This window comes from Natator depressus, chromosome 4 (assembly GCF_965152275.1).
Source record: "Natator depressus isolate rNatDep1 chromosome 4, rNatDep2.hap1, whole genome shotgun sequence".
NCBI lineage: Eukaryota > Metazoa > Chordata > Testudines > Cheloniidae > Natator > Natator depressus.
This window is the reverse complement of record NC_134237.1, coordinates 96,156,413-96,173,801: the sequence shown is the minus strand read 5'-3', so window position 1 is coordinate 96,173,801 and position 17,389 is coordinate 96,156,413. Positions and strand designations below refer to the sequence as shown.

The following is a 17,389-nucleotide window of genomic DNA, read 5'->3' as shown; positions in this document are numbered from 1 at the left end:
GCTGGTGATCATTTTAGATGAGGGTGGGGGGGGCGGGCGGAGTGAAATCTAAAGTAGAAAATTGAGAATTGCTCCCACCAGGGAAATACAGAAGGAAGAAAGGAGGGAGAGAAACAAAGAAAAATAGGGGAAGGAAAGAAACAAACGAACCTGTGCTCATAAAAGGTGAGTTTTCCTACTGAGTGCTGCTGAATATGATCTGTTTAACAAAAGAAATAATTCTAATAGCTAAAAGTTTTGTGCTGCTCACCCGTTACCTCACCATGAGTAAACAGGAGCAGCCTTGGCTCCACACACCCACCCTCACTGGTCAAGAGTAAACAGATCCATGAAAAGGGGTGAACTTCTCCTTCCCAAATGCCAGGGGAAGAATTGTGACTGAATCATAATTCATTCTCTGGTCTTCTTCTGGGCAGATTGTAAGGCTCCTGGCTCGAGTCCTATGCTTGCAATGTACAACTGGAAAAAAGCAGGAGAACAAAGTGACACTATTTTACAATGATAGTTCACAATGGGGATGAGAAAAGAAGCTGCAGTTTAGAAAAAAGGAATGGAAAATATAAAGGGAAAATTATATTCATTTTATTTTAAATATAGTTACTAAGCATGGCTCAAAGTAGGTGTGAGATCCTGTAGTTGGGAAAGGGAAGGCAAAAGAGTGGGTTTTTAAATCTTTTCATTTTTAATAATGCACAGTGGGTGTTATGTTTCAGAGTAACAGCCGTGTTAGTCTGTATTCGTAAAAAGAAAAAAGAAAAGGAGTACTTGTGGCACCTTAGAGACTAACCAGTTTATTTGAGCATGAGCTTTCGTGAGCTACAGCTCACTTCATCGGATGCATTGCATATAAACTAAGTATAAACGGTCTCTTTTAAAAATAAAAACAGTGTGCTCATTCAAAGGTGCTAGTTTACAGCTCTGGCAGTGGAAGTTCTATTCACATATGGGGTACAGCACGGTAGTGCAAGTTTCCATCTGCTGTCCCACCAATGGGTCTCATCCTGATCGAAGACTAGATCTCCAGCTAGGTCTCTGACCAGATTGTCCAAGAGCCAGCAGTGATCAATATGATGCTAGAGAACAACTTGGTTCACAAACCACTTTTGCCATCAGCTGGTGGCAAATTTTAGGTAGTCCCACCGTGACCCAGAATTGCACCAGCAACATACAAGTAAAAGGCTGTATAGCCCATGACCAAAGCTTTAAAACAGGCAAATCTGACTTTCTCTTACGCCTCCGTCCATTAAAAATATGCTTTCTAGGACTTAAAAGCAATTTATATTTCAAGCTGGGCATTAGGGCGAATCATAGTACCACCTTTTCCTTAATACTGGCTTAACATTTATTACTGAATAATTCAGAAAATACATGGTCTCTCTTCTGAAATGTCCAATGTACTGGTATCTTTTCTAAACAGTAAATACAGAGAGTCTTTCTCCTCCCCCCCCACCAAGTTTCTGTCCCAAGAAATGAACTACTTTCCAAACTTCATGGACTAGTGACAAGTGACTCAAGCATTTTATGCAGCTAAATTTATTCTCACAACAGATTACATATCAATGTGTAAAAGTGGTCAACAGCAAAAAAAAAAAGTTATTTTCAGTGTCAATCAGCTGCTTTATTTAACACTGAGCTCTAACTGATAAACAGTGTGCATTTTCCCTTTCTCTTTTGCAACTACTAAGATAAATCAAACCTTTGTTTGGTGACTGTACAAAACAGGATTTTAGCAATATATTAAAATAACTAAGCCTGCACAGATAGAAGTAACAGTGTTAATGTTAAAGCTGTAAAGGCTGAGCCAGTATCAGCTATTAAAGTAAAAATAGCTGTTTTCACATGTGATTTACTAACAGTTTTATATCCCTGCTTCATTGACATGTTTGATATAATTAAAAGAAAAGGGATTTAGAAATCTTAGTAAATGACACAGAACAGTCTTAGTTATTCCATAGCTTTATATCCTGCAAATCTAAGGAAGGACTTCTTTTTGTGTGTGAAGAGGTACAGGTAGCTCTTTACACGAAGTTTATCACTAAGAACTCATTATTCTGTAAGTGGGATCAGTGTCCTTTCATGCAATCTGTAGGTGGTTCTTTTTTTTCCAGATGAAATCATAAGTGGTTTAAATAAAAACTGCAGCAACTCAAAGGAAAGGCTTTAAGCTATAGACATTGGCTGTGGCTATATATCTCCTTGCTTCTGCAATGGAGCATATTAATGAGGTGGCCTGTGATATCTGCCTCTAACTTGCTATTTGCATTTATAAAATAAGAGAAATTAGCTTTACACATTGTTTTGCCATTTCTTCTACATACTCCAATAAAAATGTGACTACAAATAATTACAAAACCCACCTTTTTAGGCAACCTATAGTACACAGCGATTACTTAGCACTGGATATATTGTGAGATCATGTCCAGTAAAGATAGTACATCAACATCATAATGCAGGCTATTTCAGTAAAAATAGAATAAATAAAATAAAAATATTTTAAGCTGTATTTAACAGGTTAATTCAAAAATGACGTGAGACATATAAGGCAGAGTGTATGCCTACTTACAGAAACACGAGATACAGAGAATGCATAGGTAACTGAAGTGTCACTACAAGATTGGGTAAAACAATGGCATTTACTCTCACACATGCACCAACCATAATTTTTGGCCATGGCAGAAAGTAAGTCAACATCGTGTTTTAATATAATTGGTTTTACAAAATTAGGCCTTGATCCTGCAAACACTTAGGTATGTGCATAACCGGTAAGAGCATGGGTCATCCTGTTGAAGCTAGTGAGACTAATGTGCTTATAAAGCACATGCCTAGGTTTTGCAGAATCAAGGTCTTAATCAGTATTTTGGTAAAATAAGCAAAGGTATTTTAAAAACAAAATATCTGCAGATGATCTGTGACTTTTCAATACATTCCTGTCCATTGTCTTTTCAATACCTACTACAACTGCATCCCTGACTCTCTCTATATGCTTTCCTGCTGAAAGCAAGCTAAGCACTCATGGTCCTCACAACAGGAAACCGAACCACACCAAGTAGAGAATAAAAACAACAGCTTTTTAACATGTCTGTTTAATTACAAAGGGAGGTCCTGATCTGCCATCATGGGGCGGCAGCATCACACAGATGCAGTGGATCTCCTATGGAATGTATTTATACTATTTAAAACTCATTGCAAATCTGAATCCTGGGAAAGTTTCAAACTGGAACTGTAAAAGGACACTGTCAAGATATTTGCTATAATTAAAAAACAGATAACAGGCTGAATCTGGGGAGTGACAATGAATATAGCATCTTATGTCTCTAGATCAGTGATTTTAATATGATCCAGGGTGGTGGTGGCTAGGTGGGGTTACCATCTGATGGCTGCTGATAACCATTGTGGAAAAAAAAATGGTATCAGCCCTGTTCCCAGTGGAAACCACTGAGATTACCACTACTGGAACCAAGAGAAACAAAGGAGTGAATGTGAGTGCAAGTTTCTTCTTGTAGCCTTGGTTCTCCGAACAGGATTGCGGTACATAAATACCTTGCTGCACTGGGGCTTAAGCACTTGCATAATTTTAGACATGGATTTAAAATATTAAGCACATGCTTAAATACCTTGCTGAATTGGGACCGCAGGCAAGTGTTTTAGCTAAGTGTATGCTAGTGGGTTGTATTATTCTTTATATTGCCGTAGTGCTTAGAGGCCTCAGCCAGGTCAGAGCCCCATTGTAGGTACCAGTTAGGATTTCAGGGCACTGGCTCCTCAGCTGGTGTTCACGGAGCTGCACATCTTTACACCAGTAGAGCATCAGCCCTTCATTTGCCAGTATGGTCACATTCAAGTTCATCCACAGCCTGATTTGTTTGTTACTGGGGTAGCTCCTGGGTAGCAACTGTGATCAATTTTAAAAAAAGAAAAGACTCAACCATTCATTTAAAACAAAAAGCCCCTAGGGAATAGATATAAAGAGAAAGCTAGGTCAAATTCTGGGCCTATCAGCCTTGACAATGTCCCTTTAAAATTACAGTGTCAGCATACCCAGATGGTTCAGCCTTCCAAGTAGATGTCTAAAATGGAGGCAGAAAAATTTTAACACTGGTAAAAACATCTGCACTTTTCATTTCTATTGTATGTACCAACCTGCAGTTGTAATAAGACAGAGGGCAAGGGGTAAAAACAAAGAAAAAGATAAGCATATAAGTGCATTCAAAGGTTAGCACATGTACGATTGTAAGGGGCAATACTGCATAGTTTGTTGCCAAGGAATTTACAGTAGAGTGGACTAACACAGCTAGCTGGAGCTTTTGGAGCAAAAGCACTGAAATCAGGTTACTCTACATTGAGCTCCATCACATCAGAGAACAGCTGTATCATTCCTTTGTTGACAGCTGCTACAGCAAGGGCATTAAAGTAAAATGAAATTTCATCATGGTATAAATGAGAATAGGTCTGCACAACAAAAACGGGATAGTCCTTTTGCATCTCATGTAAATATTAACTCAGCACCAAACTCCAAATGAAAGAACTGTGTGATCGGGCCTTCAATGAAAGTTTGCACACACAAGGAGTAATACAGGGAAAATGTGTAACTTTCTAGTTTGTGCCATATATAACGGTTCTGAATAGGTCCCTCTCTTAATCATAGATGGTTGGAGCCCACAGTTAAATAAATGACATTTTTGTTGCACCATGTAGGATTTTGGAGAATAGATTTAACAGGCCCCGATGCATTTGTCTGTTTTAGGGCAAAAGGCTAAAGCTGATGCATCCTGCTCTGAATTATTCAAAACTTTTCTTCTCCAAAACAATAATATATAAACAATAAATGAAATATGGTTACCGTGGTTCAAAAGCATGTCAGGCAAAATTATACAGTGGTTCCTAAACCAATGCCAATGCACATTTTAAAACTAACAGGGGCAGCTTTGTAAAAATAAAACTTGGTATTTATGCCACAGTAATTTAATGGTAACTAATACTTGGTACCTACTCCAGTGTTGAAAACAGGGCAAAGTGCTGTAAGATTTAAGGGTTGCTTGTGACAAATCCAGCTCAAGAAGATGGTGAAACTATAATTCAGGCATCATTCACTCCAAGGACTTTAACATTAGTTCACTAGGAGGGACGTGGCCATATGCTTTTTGGGTGTGAATTTAGGTAATGTTCAGTATATTTACAATCAGAAATAGACCTTCCACTGCTCATGATGTAACTCATTGACAGCAAAAAAATTATTCATGCGTCTTTTCATATCACATGATGATGGCAAGAACGAGAGAACATGCTTGTCTAACATTGTTTTGATAAGGATAAATTCGTTGAAGACAAAGCATCAGCAATTTAAAATGGAAGGTCAAACATCATCAGTTCATTTTCTTTAGCGTAGCCACTGTATCTTCAATTAAGTGTTACAAGAATCCTTTCCCTTGGGCAGCTATGGCATCTCAGAAACAGGGCGTTTCTGTTTTAAAGTGTCAATAAGGGACAAGACTCCACGTTTGACATTAGTTGTGACTCTTCTGGTCATCGAGTCTGCAGGAGGAGGGGGTGGTCGAACTTTCTGCGAAGGAGGTCTGGCTACCAAGCACTTCTGATACCGTAACTGCAACAAAGCAAAATGTGTTCCGCAATCATTAGTGCATTTCAATAGCTTCTCATCAGAATCTTAAATTCAGTACTTTTTATACATTACCGGCAAACTCTGCCTTTGAACTTGCTAGATTCAATCCAGCCTGGACTGGTGCCAAAAAACCCACTGCTAAACTAAGGGATCAGTGACTATTTTAAAGGCTATTTCAAGAACAGACTAGAAACAAATGCTGAATTACACTGATGTGTGTGAAAAGCTGAAACTCCCCCTCAGTCTTATTATTTATTTCCCCCAGACATCTGTAACAGCCATGCCCTTGGGAACTGCTGGAGCTTTAGCTGTATTGCCTCCAAAACTCCAAAGTGCATCTTGAAAATGGGATAAAGCATTAATCTCTAACTTCAGCAGCTTATGCCTCATTGGCTGCTATTGGCTGCTACACTCACGTTGGAAGTGAAATGGAAGGGAAAACCAAAATAAAGTAAGAATTAAATTATTTTAACGGTCCGATGACAGAACACTTTCCAGGCCTAGGGACACCCTGGCACACCGAAACTTTTAGAAGCGCTGGCCCTGGCCCAATGATCAGAATAAATATTTCAGTCCCTCAGACATATCCCAAATGCACATACAATCTTAGTAACATTGTGTATGAGTTCTTTGGGACTGGGACTGCCTGTTCTGTGTTTGTGCACATGGGACAATAGGGTTCTGGTCCATGAATGGAGCTTCTCAGCCCTAGGATAACGTAAATAACTATTAATAATTTTCTTGCCTTTTTTTTCTTGCTGTTATTGTTTTTCAAAATGTGCTACAAAGTCTTTATCTTTGATCTAAAATTCTTCAGTACAGGAATCAAACTTAGTTATTTTAAAGGAGCATATATTGCACAAATTTCAGGGTCTGATTTTAGAAGTGAATGAAAGCATCTCATGGGTCAATTTACTTGTATAATTTGAAAATTTACTCCAATTATTGAATGGCATATTTGCATACAGGCCTATAGTTTATCCATATTTGTAAAATATATGTCAAACTGCCCAGTGTTAGATGATCATGTAATGAGAATAAAAGGGCCCTTCATCACATTGTAGACATGGAAAGGGGTAGGAGATAGAATCACAGAAATGTAGGGCTGGGAGAGACCTCAACAAGTCATCTATCTCAGCCCCTTGTGCTGAGGCAGGACCAAGTACACCTAAGACCATCCCTGACAGGGGTAAGTCTAACATGTTCTTAAAAACCTCTATTGATGGGGATTCCACAACCATGCTGATTACCTATTTCAGTGTTTAACTATCCTTACAGTTAAATATTTTACTAATATTTAAACTAAACTTCCCTCATGGGACAACCGGTTCTAAAAGATCTTCTAATTTTAACAACCGGTTCCAGCTCACCACTGCATCTAACTGATCTAAATATTCATTAACCTATCCTTTCTCTATTTGTGCTTGCACTCCTTCTCCCTTTTGGTTAATATAAATTGTTAATATTATGCATCCAGTCACAACTTTCTTTTAGAGAAGACTGAGGCAACATAGGCATTAAACACCACAGCGTTCTTGCATGTCATCTGTCATTAGCTCTCATTCCCTGTTAAGTTGTGGATCTACATGTTCCTTCATCTTCCCTTGCTCCTAATGGATTTATTGTTCTTCTTCTTATTGCCCTTTTATGTCCGTTGCTCGGTGTAACTCATTTTGTGCCTTAGCTTTTCTGACTCTACATGCTTGTGCTGTTCTTTTGTATTCATCTTTAGCAATTTGTTCATGTTTTCACTTTTTGTAGGATTCCTTTTTGATTTTGGGGTAATTAAAGAGCTCCTGATGGAGCTTTATCGTCCTCTTACTATTCTTCCTGTCTTTCCCTCACACTGAGATGTGTTTATTGTTGTGCCTTTACTATTGTGTCGTTGAGAAACTGCTCTCCTGACCTGCTTTTTCCCTTAGACTTTCCTCCATGGGACCTCACCTACAAGTTCTGAGCTTGTTATATAGTCTGCCTTGTTGAAGTCCATTATCCTTATTCTGCTGCTCTCACCCATTCCTTTCCCTAGAATCATGAAATCTATCATTTCATAATCACTTTCGCCCAAATAGGTAAGGTTGGTATAGGAGCATTATTTAAATTCTCAAAGATTTATTTATTTATTTTGCATTAAAGATACCAGTTTTTTCAGTTCTTTAAATATTATAGGGATTTCATATAATTGCAAATTTACAATTATTACTATTTATAGAGTTAGTGAAAGAGCTAAATACTACAGTTCACTCTGAAAAAGATCACTTACCATACATGCAGCCTGAACAGCTTCTGATACATTGCCTGCATTTGGTTCACACCAAAAAACATGGGATTCAAAATGCTGGTTCCCTGTATCCATAATGAAGGCAAATGTATGGACATCCTTGCCCACTCCCATAAAGGACAGGAACCGAACACGACATTCCACTATGATTTGTTCTTCATTCTGGTTATGAAGCAATGATCGCTCATTACTACAATGCAGTCAATTCAACTTTTTGAGCTATTTCATTGACGTTTCTAAAATCCCTGGTGAAACTGTAGCAGTAGCGCTGAACTCTTATGATTTATCTGTACAGCATTAGCAATGTGCTATGTGCTGAACTCAATTAACCCTTCTAAAATACAAGAAGAAGAGAGACCAAAGCAGCTGGTATTGGGCACACCACAGATTTTAGGTTATTTCAGTTTAGAAAAGACAGACTGTGGTAAGTCTTCAAAAAAAAAAAAAATACTTATCCATATTGAATAGGGATTTTACCCTGGGGACACAGCAGCAGTGAAACAGACCTATTTCTTGAAAGTGTCACTCTACTGGTCTTCTGGGAAAATGCTTTGTATAAAGCAGCAGCACGAAACAGAGACTGAAAGATTCCTTGTCTTTGCTAAATTGCAGAGGAGGACAGAGCAAATCTTAGTATTCAGGGCATGTTTTGAAGGGGCAAATAAAACTGAGCCGAGCAGAAGTGACTGGTAAGAACCTTGATGTGCTGCGCTTTAACATAAAAGCGGGAGTTGAATTGTAAGATTTTTTTAAAATCTCAGTCTCTACTAAATGGTCCCGTTGTGCACAGCTTACAGTACTGGAGGGAAACGTCAAGTGAAACAAAAGAATACACTCCAATACAAACAAAAATTCTATTACAGATGGGGGGGTCTTTCCAGCTTTCTGAGACTGCACTATTAAAACTATTATGTTAATCTATTCCTAACTTACTCTTTCATTGATGACTGTCACAGTAGCATCAGCAACATTCATGGTAACTGGCATCCACTCCTCTTTGCTAGAGGAAGCCATAAGGTTTTCTATGGCACTGTTCAGCGTATCCATACCTAAAATGTAGAGGGAGGGAGAATGGGATAAAAAAAATGTATAAAATGAATACATAAAAAAAACCTAGAAGAAATTATTTTTTTCACCTGGAAGCACAGAAAAGAAGTTGCTTTAGATTTCTTAGCTAAAAACATTCTGATGGCGGGGGCGTAAGAAAAAAATGACTAGCTCCTGCTATCCCTTTATTTTTCATCACCTTGTAAAAACAGAATTAGTTGCCAGTCTTCTCCTAGGAGGCTTAAAACACTGGGACGGCAGCTTGTTCAAGTAGCATCTCACTCCAGTCCTATGCACTTACAACTCCCTTCTGACTTTTTAATTGTCACTGCTCATGTTGGGAGAGGGCGCTGCAAAGGGCTTTGTCTCAGCAGCCTTCCCAAAACATTCTGGCTGAGGAAGCATAAGCCTGAGTGAGACCATGAGCACTAGACAGTCCCATTCTCTTCTTCCTATGTGGAGGCTTAGTGCTGACCCCTGTGCATCCAGAACACAAGTAAAGAGCGTTGTTGCTCCTTGCACTTTTCTTTACCAGTGCACATGTAGCCAGAATCTAGCCCTTTCAGATTTTATGTAAGTCCCTTCTAGCATCAGTTAAGAACAATGGTGTTACATACCCACTGGTTTAACTACAGGTAACATGCCCAAGTACTGGACGTGGAACTTCTGTACCAGCTCTGTCTTTGGTGTTGGGAAATCTACTGCATGGGAACAAACAAAATCAATGTCTGTTTATCAACATTCACGAGCAAGTAAAACACACTTTTATTGCACAGACAGAAGAAATAGCTTACCAAGTAATTTTACTCCGAAAATACTGTATTGATTAAAATAGATCTGCACTCCTTCTAGCTCATGCAAGAAGATGTTAAGTGATTTCCATGGGAATTAAGGAGGAAGATGATACAACCTCCAATTCGTGTACACTAAAAATAGGATTGTGTTCAAAACATTTAGAAAACTTGCATGAATATGTCTCTAAGGTATGAGCATATATACAGGGCTGGTCTTATATCCAGCACAGCCATGTACAATTTGGCCTCTAAGGGCTACATCCACAAAGGGAGTGTTGGCTCGGTGTTGCAGTACCTAACTTTGGGTGTCCTACCACCCAGTAGAGCACAGAGCCCTGAGTTAGGTGTCCAGGCTATATAGACAATGCATGGGGAAAGTGAGGAGATTGAGGGATTGCCTATATGGCAAATTAATGTGCAGCAAGCCAGGGTATGAATCTACAACTAGGATTGCCAACTTTCTATTTGCACAAAACCAAACACCTGTGTTCCCTGTAAGCTGCGTGCTTGGGCGGCTGTGCAGGAGAGATTCAAGTGCCATCCAGCTGATTAGCAGAGTGCGAACAACCAGCAGCATGTGCTCAGGGACAGAGGGTTGGAGTGCGGGAGGGGGTGAGGACTCTGGGGTGGGGCCAGACATTAGAGGTTCAGGTTGTGGGAGGAGGGCCCAGGCTGGGGCTGCAGGCTCTGGGGTGGGACTGGGGATGAGGTGTTGTGTGTGCAGGAGGGGGCTCCAGGCTGGGGCCGAGGGGTTTGGAGTGCGGGAGGGGGCTCAGGGCTGGGGCTCAGTGTTGGGGCAGGAGGTTGGGGTATGGGAGGAGGTTCGGGGGCTGGGCTCCGGGAGGGAGTTTGGCTGCGGTAGGGAACTCAGGGCTGTGGTTGGGGTTGCAGGAGAGAGTGTGGGCTCCGGAAGGGAGTTTGGGTGTGGGAGGGGGCTCAGGACTGGGGCACGGGTTCAGGGTGTGGGAGGGGGTTCAGGGTGTGGGCTCCAGCCGGGCAGCACTTACCTCAGGTGGCTCCCGGTTGGCAACGCAGCGGGGCAAAGGCAGGCTTCCCTGCCTGCTTTGGCTCCGCACTGCTCCCAGAAGCGACCGGCATGTCTGACTCCTAGGAGGAGACATGGCCAGGCAGCTCGGCATGGTGTGCGCTGCCTGCGCCCGCAGGCACCGTCTTCACAGCTCCCACTGGCTGCGGTTCCCAGCAAATGGGAGCTGTGGAGCCGATGCTGGGACAGCGCATGGAGCTTCCCTGATCACCCCTGCGCCTAGGGGCCACAGGGACATGCCGGCTGCTTCCAGGAGCTGCGCGGAGCCAAGGAGCCTGCCTTAGCCCCACTGTGCTGCTGACCAGACTTTTAACAGCCCGGTCAGCAGTGCTGACTGGAGCTGCCAGGGTCCCTTTTCGATCAGGCGTTCCAGTAGAAAACTGGACACCTGGGAACCCTATCACTGCACAGTGCCATTTGGACACTGCTACAGAAGTGGATGTCCTGGAGTGTGGCTTATCAAACTATGCTTTCAAGCAGCAGAATGCTAAGCTGCACCCTGGGACTTTCACTGTGCTGTGGCAACATCCACCTGGCTTTCACCTGTGCAGCAAGCTGGTACGCTTTAAATTCACACCCTGGGCACTCACTGTGTAGACAAGTCCTGAGAAGAGGACTCTCAACAGCCGGCACGCTGAGCAGAGAGCCATCTGAGCTAGCCAATAGGAAATACTGAGGAGAGGGGCAGGGCCTAAGCTCCTCCTCTCAAAGGAAGTTGGGCACCTAACTTCAGGCCAGATGGAAGCAGTTATCTCCACTTTGGATTCATAGCCATGAACCGCCCCCTGGAGTTAGGCACCTAAGGCAGGTCAGTGCTTTTTCAGTGAAATAGGAGCAGAAGTAGCAGTGTCCCCTCTCCCCTTACCCCATATTGCCCAGTGGTTAGAGCACTCACCCAGGATGTGGGAGACCCCAGTTCAAATCACCACTCTGACAGAGGAGAGGGGACTTGAACCAAAGTCTCCCACCTCCCAGGTGAATGCCCTAATTGTTGGATTATGTGGTATTCTAGGGTGGATCTTTTTCAGTTTCTCCTGTTGAGGCTGTTCCACTTTGTATGAAATACTTAAAAAGAGTCACTGGAACAGGGACTGGAACCTGGGTCTCCCAGGTGGGTGCCTTAGCCACTGGGCTAGAGAGTCACTCTCACTCTTTTCCTCTCTGATCTAATGACTATTTACATTTTTCATACAAAGTGGAATAGCCTCAACAGGAGAGATGGATTCCCTTTGTGAATCTAGCCCTGTGTTTTTAAACCATGCCTATGAACATGCCCTCTCTGTGGCAGGAGAAACCAATGTCTGTGTGAACAGCTGATGCAAATAAAAAATCCCCATGAACAACAAATAGAAGTGAGTTGAGATATTCAGTGCAGGCAAGTGGATTTAAAACATATACCTTGCATTAGTTACTGTGTGTAAGTCTCCTGGGCTGCATTCAACATATCAACCATTACGCTAAGAGAAAGAAACACAAAGCCATTTTTCTTTTACCCCACGCTACAGGGTGCAGCACACAGATGGCTGGAAGATTTGCTTGCTCATCAGCCTTTGAAGCTCACATAGATGCTGAAATCCAGGAAGAGTTTGGATCTGCTATAACTCCTCTGAACCCATTGATTAATTGGAATATATTTTGTTTTTATGCAGATCTGGCATATCATTTCCACTACTGAGCTGTGAAATTTACATATTTTGAAAGAAACCAGAGGAAATAAACAAGTTGCCATAACTGAGCAGAACTGCACTACTGTCAACATTACTAATAAAAGTATTTTGCTGTGACATCATCAGATACACTATCTAAAAGACACTGTTAGACTTCCTTTCAGCTCAATTTTTGTTCAGTACAACATTAAGGGACTGTATCTAAAACTGGACCATAATATAAAGTTAATTCTGGCATACAGTACCTTGCAGGGGAACATCCAGGGTGACATTTGTCCGTTCCTGTAAAGAGCTGCAAGCCACAGCTTTAGCATTCTTCCGTTCAGCCATAATCTGGAGAAGATGGCGATAAAAAAGCATTTTTCCCCAAGATATAGTACAGTAGCAACTCCAAGTATACATTTACTACTCTCATTACACCCCTAATCTGGGAAGTCTGCAATCAGTCAGAGTCCAAAGGACCAAAAGAGATACTAAAATTAATTTTCTTTCGGTTTATTTACAGTTCTCTCTTTGCGGGACGTAGAGCTACAAACGAATATGAAAGATACATGAAGTGAAAATTAGCAGTTTAAACATTCAAAACCTGCAGTGAGGAATGAGATAGAAAGAAGTATAAATAAATCTATGCAAATAAAAAGGGAAGAGGCACTTGTCATTCCATGCACATTTCTGATCTACCTATTTACATTTACCCTCCTGAGAAAAGTTACCGCTGTGACCCTGGCTGTGTTGGAGTGTGATGTACAACTACATTTTGTTTATGTCTTAGTAATAAACAAACTGCCATTTTAATTAAACTTTACAGAGAGGTCTAGTGGTCTGAGCACAGGACCTGGAGGCAGAAACACCTGCTCTAAGATCATGGCTCTCACAGTGGCTCCCTTGGTTTGTGACTATTATACTTGAGGTTGCTTTCTGTTTATGAGGCAATATTCATATTCTGGGCTGAATAAAATGAGAGCTGTTGATGAGAGTTTGTTAGCTTAGGAATAAGGCCCTGATTCAGCAGAACAAGTCCATCCAGTGGTATGTAAGAACGTACTTAATTGCTTAGCTGACTCAGAGCCATAACGATCATTGAGGGATTGTCTACACCGGGGGTTTAAATCCACACTAACTCAGGCTGTTTGGCCTACAAATGCCTGTGCACAAGCAACATCGTTCCTTCGAGCGCACTAACTCCACATTTATCGCAAACTCTGGAGTCTTCTTTCAAGTTGGATGCAAACTTAGCTAACACGGTCTATTGTTAGTATACACACAATGCTGCTTCACACTACTTTGGCAGTTCTCCAACTGCTATCCCACACTGCTTTGCAGACATGTATGATCGACCTGTTTACCTGCGTCCCCTCCCACTGCTCTGGAGTCAAATTCACAAGACAACATATCCCTCATCTGGCAGGATCAGACCATTTACTCCTGGAGTCCAATATATTGGTGTTACAGCAATATTACTCCAGCAGCCTCTACAACGTGCCTCTAAAAGCGGCTTGGTGCCATGCTGAGACCCTAGATCTCACTGCCATCTGGGGAAAAGCAGCAGGACAGCAAGCTCTTGGGGCCAGCCACCAGAATAAAGACGTGTTGGTGGACATTGCTAGCCACTTGTCCACAAGGACACCAACTAGTACCAGATAAAGAGCAAACAGCTCAGGAGACTGTACACAACAACCCAAGATGTAAGAAGAGCCTGGCTGTGGAAATATAAGCTATCTATTTTTTGAGGAGCTGGACAGGATATTAAACAATTACACTGCTATAAACCCAAGAAGGTTGTGGATCCTGTGCACAGCTGTACCCCCTTCTCCCACCTCCTACTGAGGATGAGCGACAAGAGTCATTGGAGGAAGAACACAAACAGCGCAGTGAAGAGCTCTCCCTAGAAAGTCAGGATCTCTTCAGGACTCAGGACTCTGAGGGTGGCCATGTTGGAAGCCAACTTGATTCCCAGCCACAAACCAGCCCGGGTCTGAGGAGGCAGATCCTATCAAAGGAACCTTGGCATGTAAGTATTGACCTTTACAATTTATTATTACACTATACTGCTGTGCTAACTTCTGTTCCAGTGCCCCACTTTGTGTGGATGTGAGCTAGAAGCCTTTCTGATTTCCAGTTCCCACATCCTTCAGTCCTTTCTGTCCCCCTTCATTTGGCCTCCGCCCCCCACATACACATTCTCAAAATGGTGGCTGGTCTGACAGGGCAACCAGCTTCTGTCTCGTGGTAAAGCCCAAACCATCAACTGTTCACAAGCCCATGGTGTAGAGGGCACCTATACATCTACCTGTTTTCCTCCTGACATTTGCCTTGAGGCTCCTGGCTCCCTGTGGGGTAGCTGTATGGGAACTGCCCGCAATATAGCTCACAATTCCCTTCCACTCCTACAGCACTTCAGAGGAGACCATCTTGGTGAATAACTTCACAGCATAGCTCGCTGGTCTGCCCTTTGCTTTTTTGAATAAGGCCATTTTCTGTTTCCTAGTCACTTACCTCAGTGTAATATTACTGAGAGTCAGGACAGCTTAAAGGGGATGAAGAAGGGATTAGTATCCAGCTCACTCCCAGATACCCACCCACTAACCCTCCAACACCACAGAAGCACCTGCAAAGCCAAACCAGGAACATAATTCCCAACACCCCATAGTCTTCAAGGCATAGTCTAAACTGCAAAGCGAGTGGCAGCAGCAGATTCTCATGGCTATGATGTAGCTGTGGTGGCACAAAGAATGGACTTCCAGCTTGAACAGTCTCTTGCAAGTCTTCTTCCTTCAGCAAGAGTCAGTATGGGACAATTTAGACTTCTTAAATCCCTCAAAGTTGCATCTTCCAACCCCCTTCATGGTTGGCCTCATGTTCTACTTCCTTCAATCTTAGCTCCATAAACCTTCTGTAAAAGTGTACCTTCTTCTGGAAGTTGTACATGACCCCACCATTGCCATCCTCTTGTCAACTGGTGCAGGACTGCAACTTGCCAGGATCATGTAAGTATCTCCTAGTTTGTGACAAAAATCAAACCAATGGGCATGAAGAATATGCTGGAACTTTTGATACTGAGAACTGTTTAGTTTCCTCTCCTCAACACTTTTTAATGGCCACGTTTCTACCCTAACGGCATTGTCATCACTACTGTGTTGAACACTCATATCTTAGCTGTCACACAGACATCCTGCGGCCCAGGGGCCTTTAGAAGACACTGAAATGTCACTGATGCAAGACTGAGCCAACATGTGACAGTTTCGGTGATAGAACTTCCTGCCGTCAAATGACTACCGCAACAGATAAAACGATTCACCCATTCTATATCATTGCCATTTACATGAAGCATCATCAAGTTATGCATTCCCATTTTACAGGAGGCATGCATAACTTTGGTTTTATCACCACTGATCCTAAGTTTCATAGATTCTGCAGTTTTTCACAGCTCTTCCAGGATCAGTTGTAGTTGATCAGTAGGCTCGCCAAGTAAGGCAATATCATCCACATTCTCGAGATCCTCTGAAGATGAATCTTTAAAATTTCACAACTCCTGCTTTGGCCTCAGTCAGCTTTGACATTGGATAGTCTATCAGAACATTAAATAATGTAGATAAGAGAACGCATCCCTGGCGTATCCTTGAATCTACCCCAAATCAGTCTATAATATAACCATTGACCCTCATACCACTAAATGTACCGTGGTACAGTTCCTCCACCTGCCACACTAAGTCCTTAGGCATCCTATACTGGCATAGCAGTAGCCACAGTGCTGATGGATGCACTGTGTCAAAAGCGGCTGCAAAATCTACAAATGTGACGTTAACTTCTTTTTGTTGCTCGTGTCATTTTCCAATACATTCGACAGAGCACATACAGTCTGGATGGTAGGTTGACCGGTACAGAAATCTCACTGCTTGCCTCTTCTTTTTGGAATGATACGGTATTTCAGCCAGTTCAGTAGAATGATCCTAAACCCCTTCCCTGGGACTGACAGCATTATTCCCCTATAATTTGAGCAGGCTGAACACTCTCCTTTTTTTGAAAAAAAGGGATGATACAGCTCCTTTTCCAATCTTCTGAACGAGTGGAACAGTGGTGGATTAGCATGGTGCAGTGTGTAGACGATACCTCTGAAAGACATGACCAGAAATGTGTATTTGAGACACTGGAGGTCATAACTGGATGCTCATTCTTGCGGCTTCTGCCACTTAAGGACAAAAATGGAAAATACTGGCAGGATATCGATGCGTGTGTGAGTGTGAACATTTTTGCAAATTAATGAGGAGATTCCCACCCAAAATGTAGACTACAACTTAATCTAAAAAGAGAACTGATCTGAAAACAGACCTACCACATTAGAGGAAGAGATACTTGCCATCAAACAGTTACGAAATGATAAAGCACCTAGTCCTGATAATATTTCATCCGAACTGCTAAAGAGTGGATGCCCAGATTTAGTTCACCAGCTTCACAGAGTTGTCTTACAAGTTTGAGGCAAAGACTGACTGGGAACATAATTCTCAGCCTGTGCCAACATTCAAGACATGGCCTAGATTGCAAAGACAGACCAGGAACATAATTCCCAACCTCCCCCCGACTCCATCCCCAGCCTCCAAAGTCCAGCTGCAAAAATCCCAATTTAGCTTCCATGCACATACCATCTCTGAAGTCCCCCTAAGACTGGGAAGAATCTCAGAGAGGGGAAAACAGACGTAAATGTTGAAAACATGCTTTAATTGCCTCTCTGGAACATGAACAATAACTGCTTGGGTTTTTCTCCCCCTCCTCTCCCAGCCACGATACCTGCAGTGGCCAGATCCTCAAGGACAGAGCCTTTATCAACAGCTGAGTGACTGCCTAACTTGAGGGGGAAGAAACGAAGAACTCAGGAGACAATGTTCACAGACTACATAGCAGACTCCCCCTCAAAACTGAAAAAATATGGAGCCCTGG

General features: G+C 42.2%; 1 protein-coding gene across 13 annotated transcripts in view; it reads right to left on the bottom strand.

Annotated features, from left to right (window-relative positions):
- Positions 1 to 658: 658 nt before the first annotated feature.
- APBB2 (amyloid beta precursor protein binding family B member 2) overlaps positions 659 to 17,389 on the bottom strand; it is a 341,418-nt gene continuing 324,687 nt past the window's right edge. For 8 of the 13 annotated variants that reach the window (XM_074951505.1, XM_074951508.1, XM_074951504.1 and 5 more), the window contains 5 exons: positions 12,700 to 12,787; positions 9,566 to 9,649; positions 8,835 to 8,950; positions 7,884 to 8,063; positions 661 to 5,602 (listed from right to left, as the gene is read on the bottom strand). In XM_074951505.1, coding sequence (XP_074807606.1) covers positions 5,435 to 5,602; positions 7,884 to 8,063; positions 8,835 to 8,950; positions 9,566 to 9,649; positions 12,700 to 12,787 — 636 coding nt within the window. In that variant the 3' untranslated portion in view covers positions 661 to 5,434. Of the gene's footprint in view, positions 5,603 to 7,883; positions 8,064 to 8,834; positions 8,951 to 9,565; positions 9,650 to 12,699; positions 12,788 to 17,389 lie in introns of all 13 variants that reach the window. The other 5 variants (XM_074951515.1, XM_074951516.1, XM_074951517.1 and 2 more) reach the window with 4 other exon arrangements.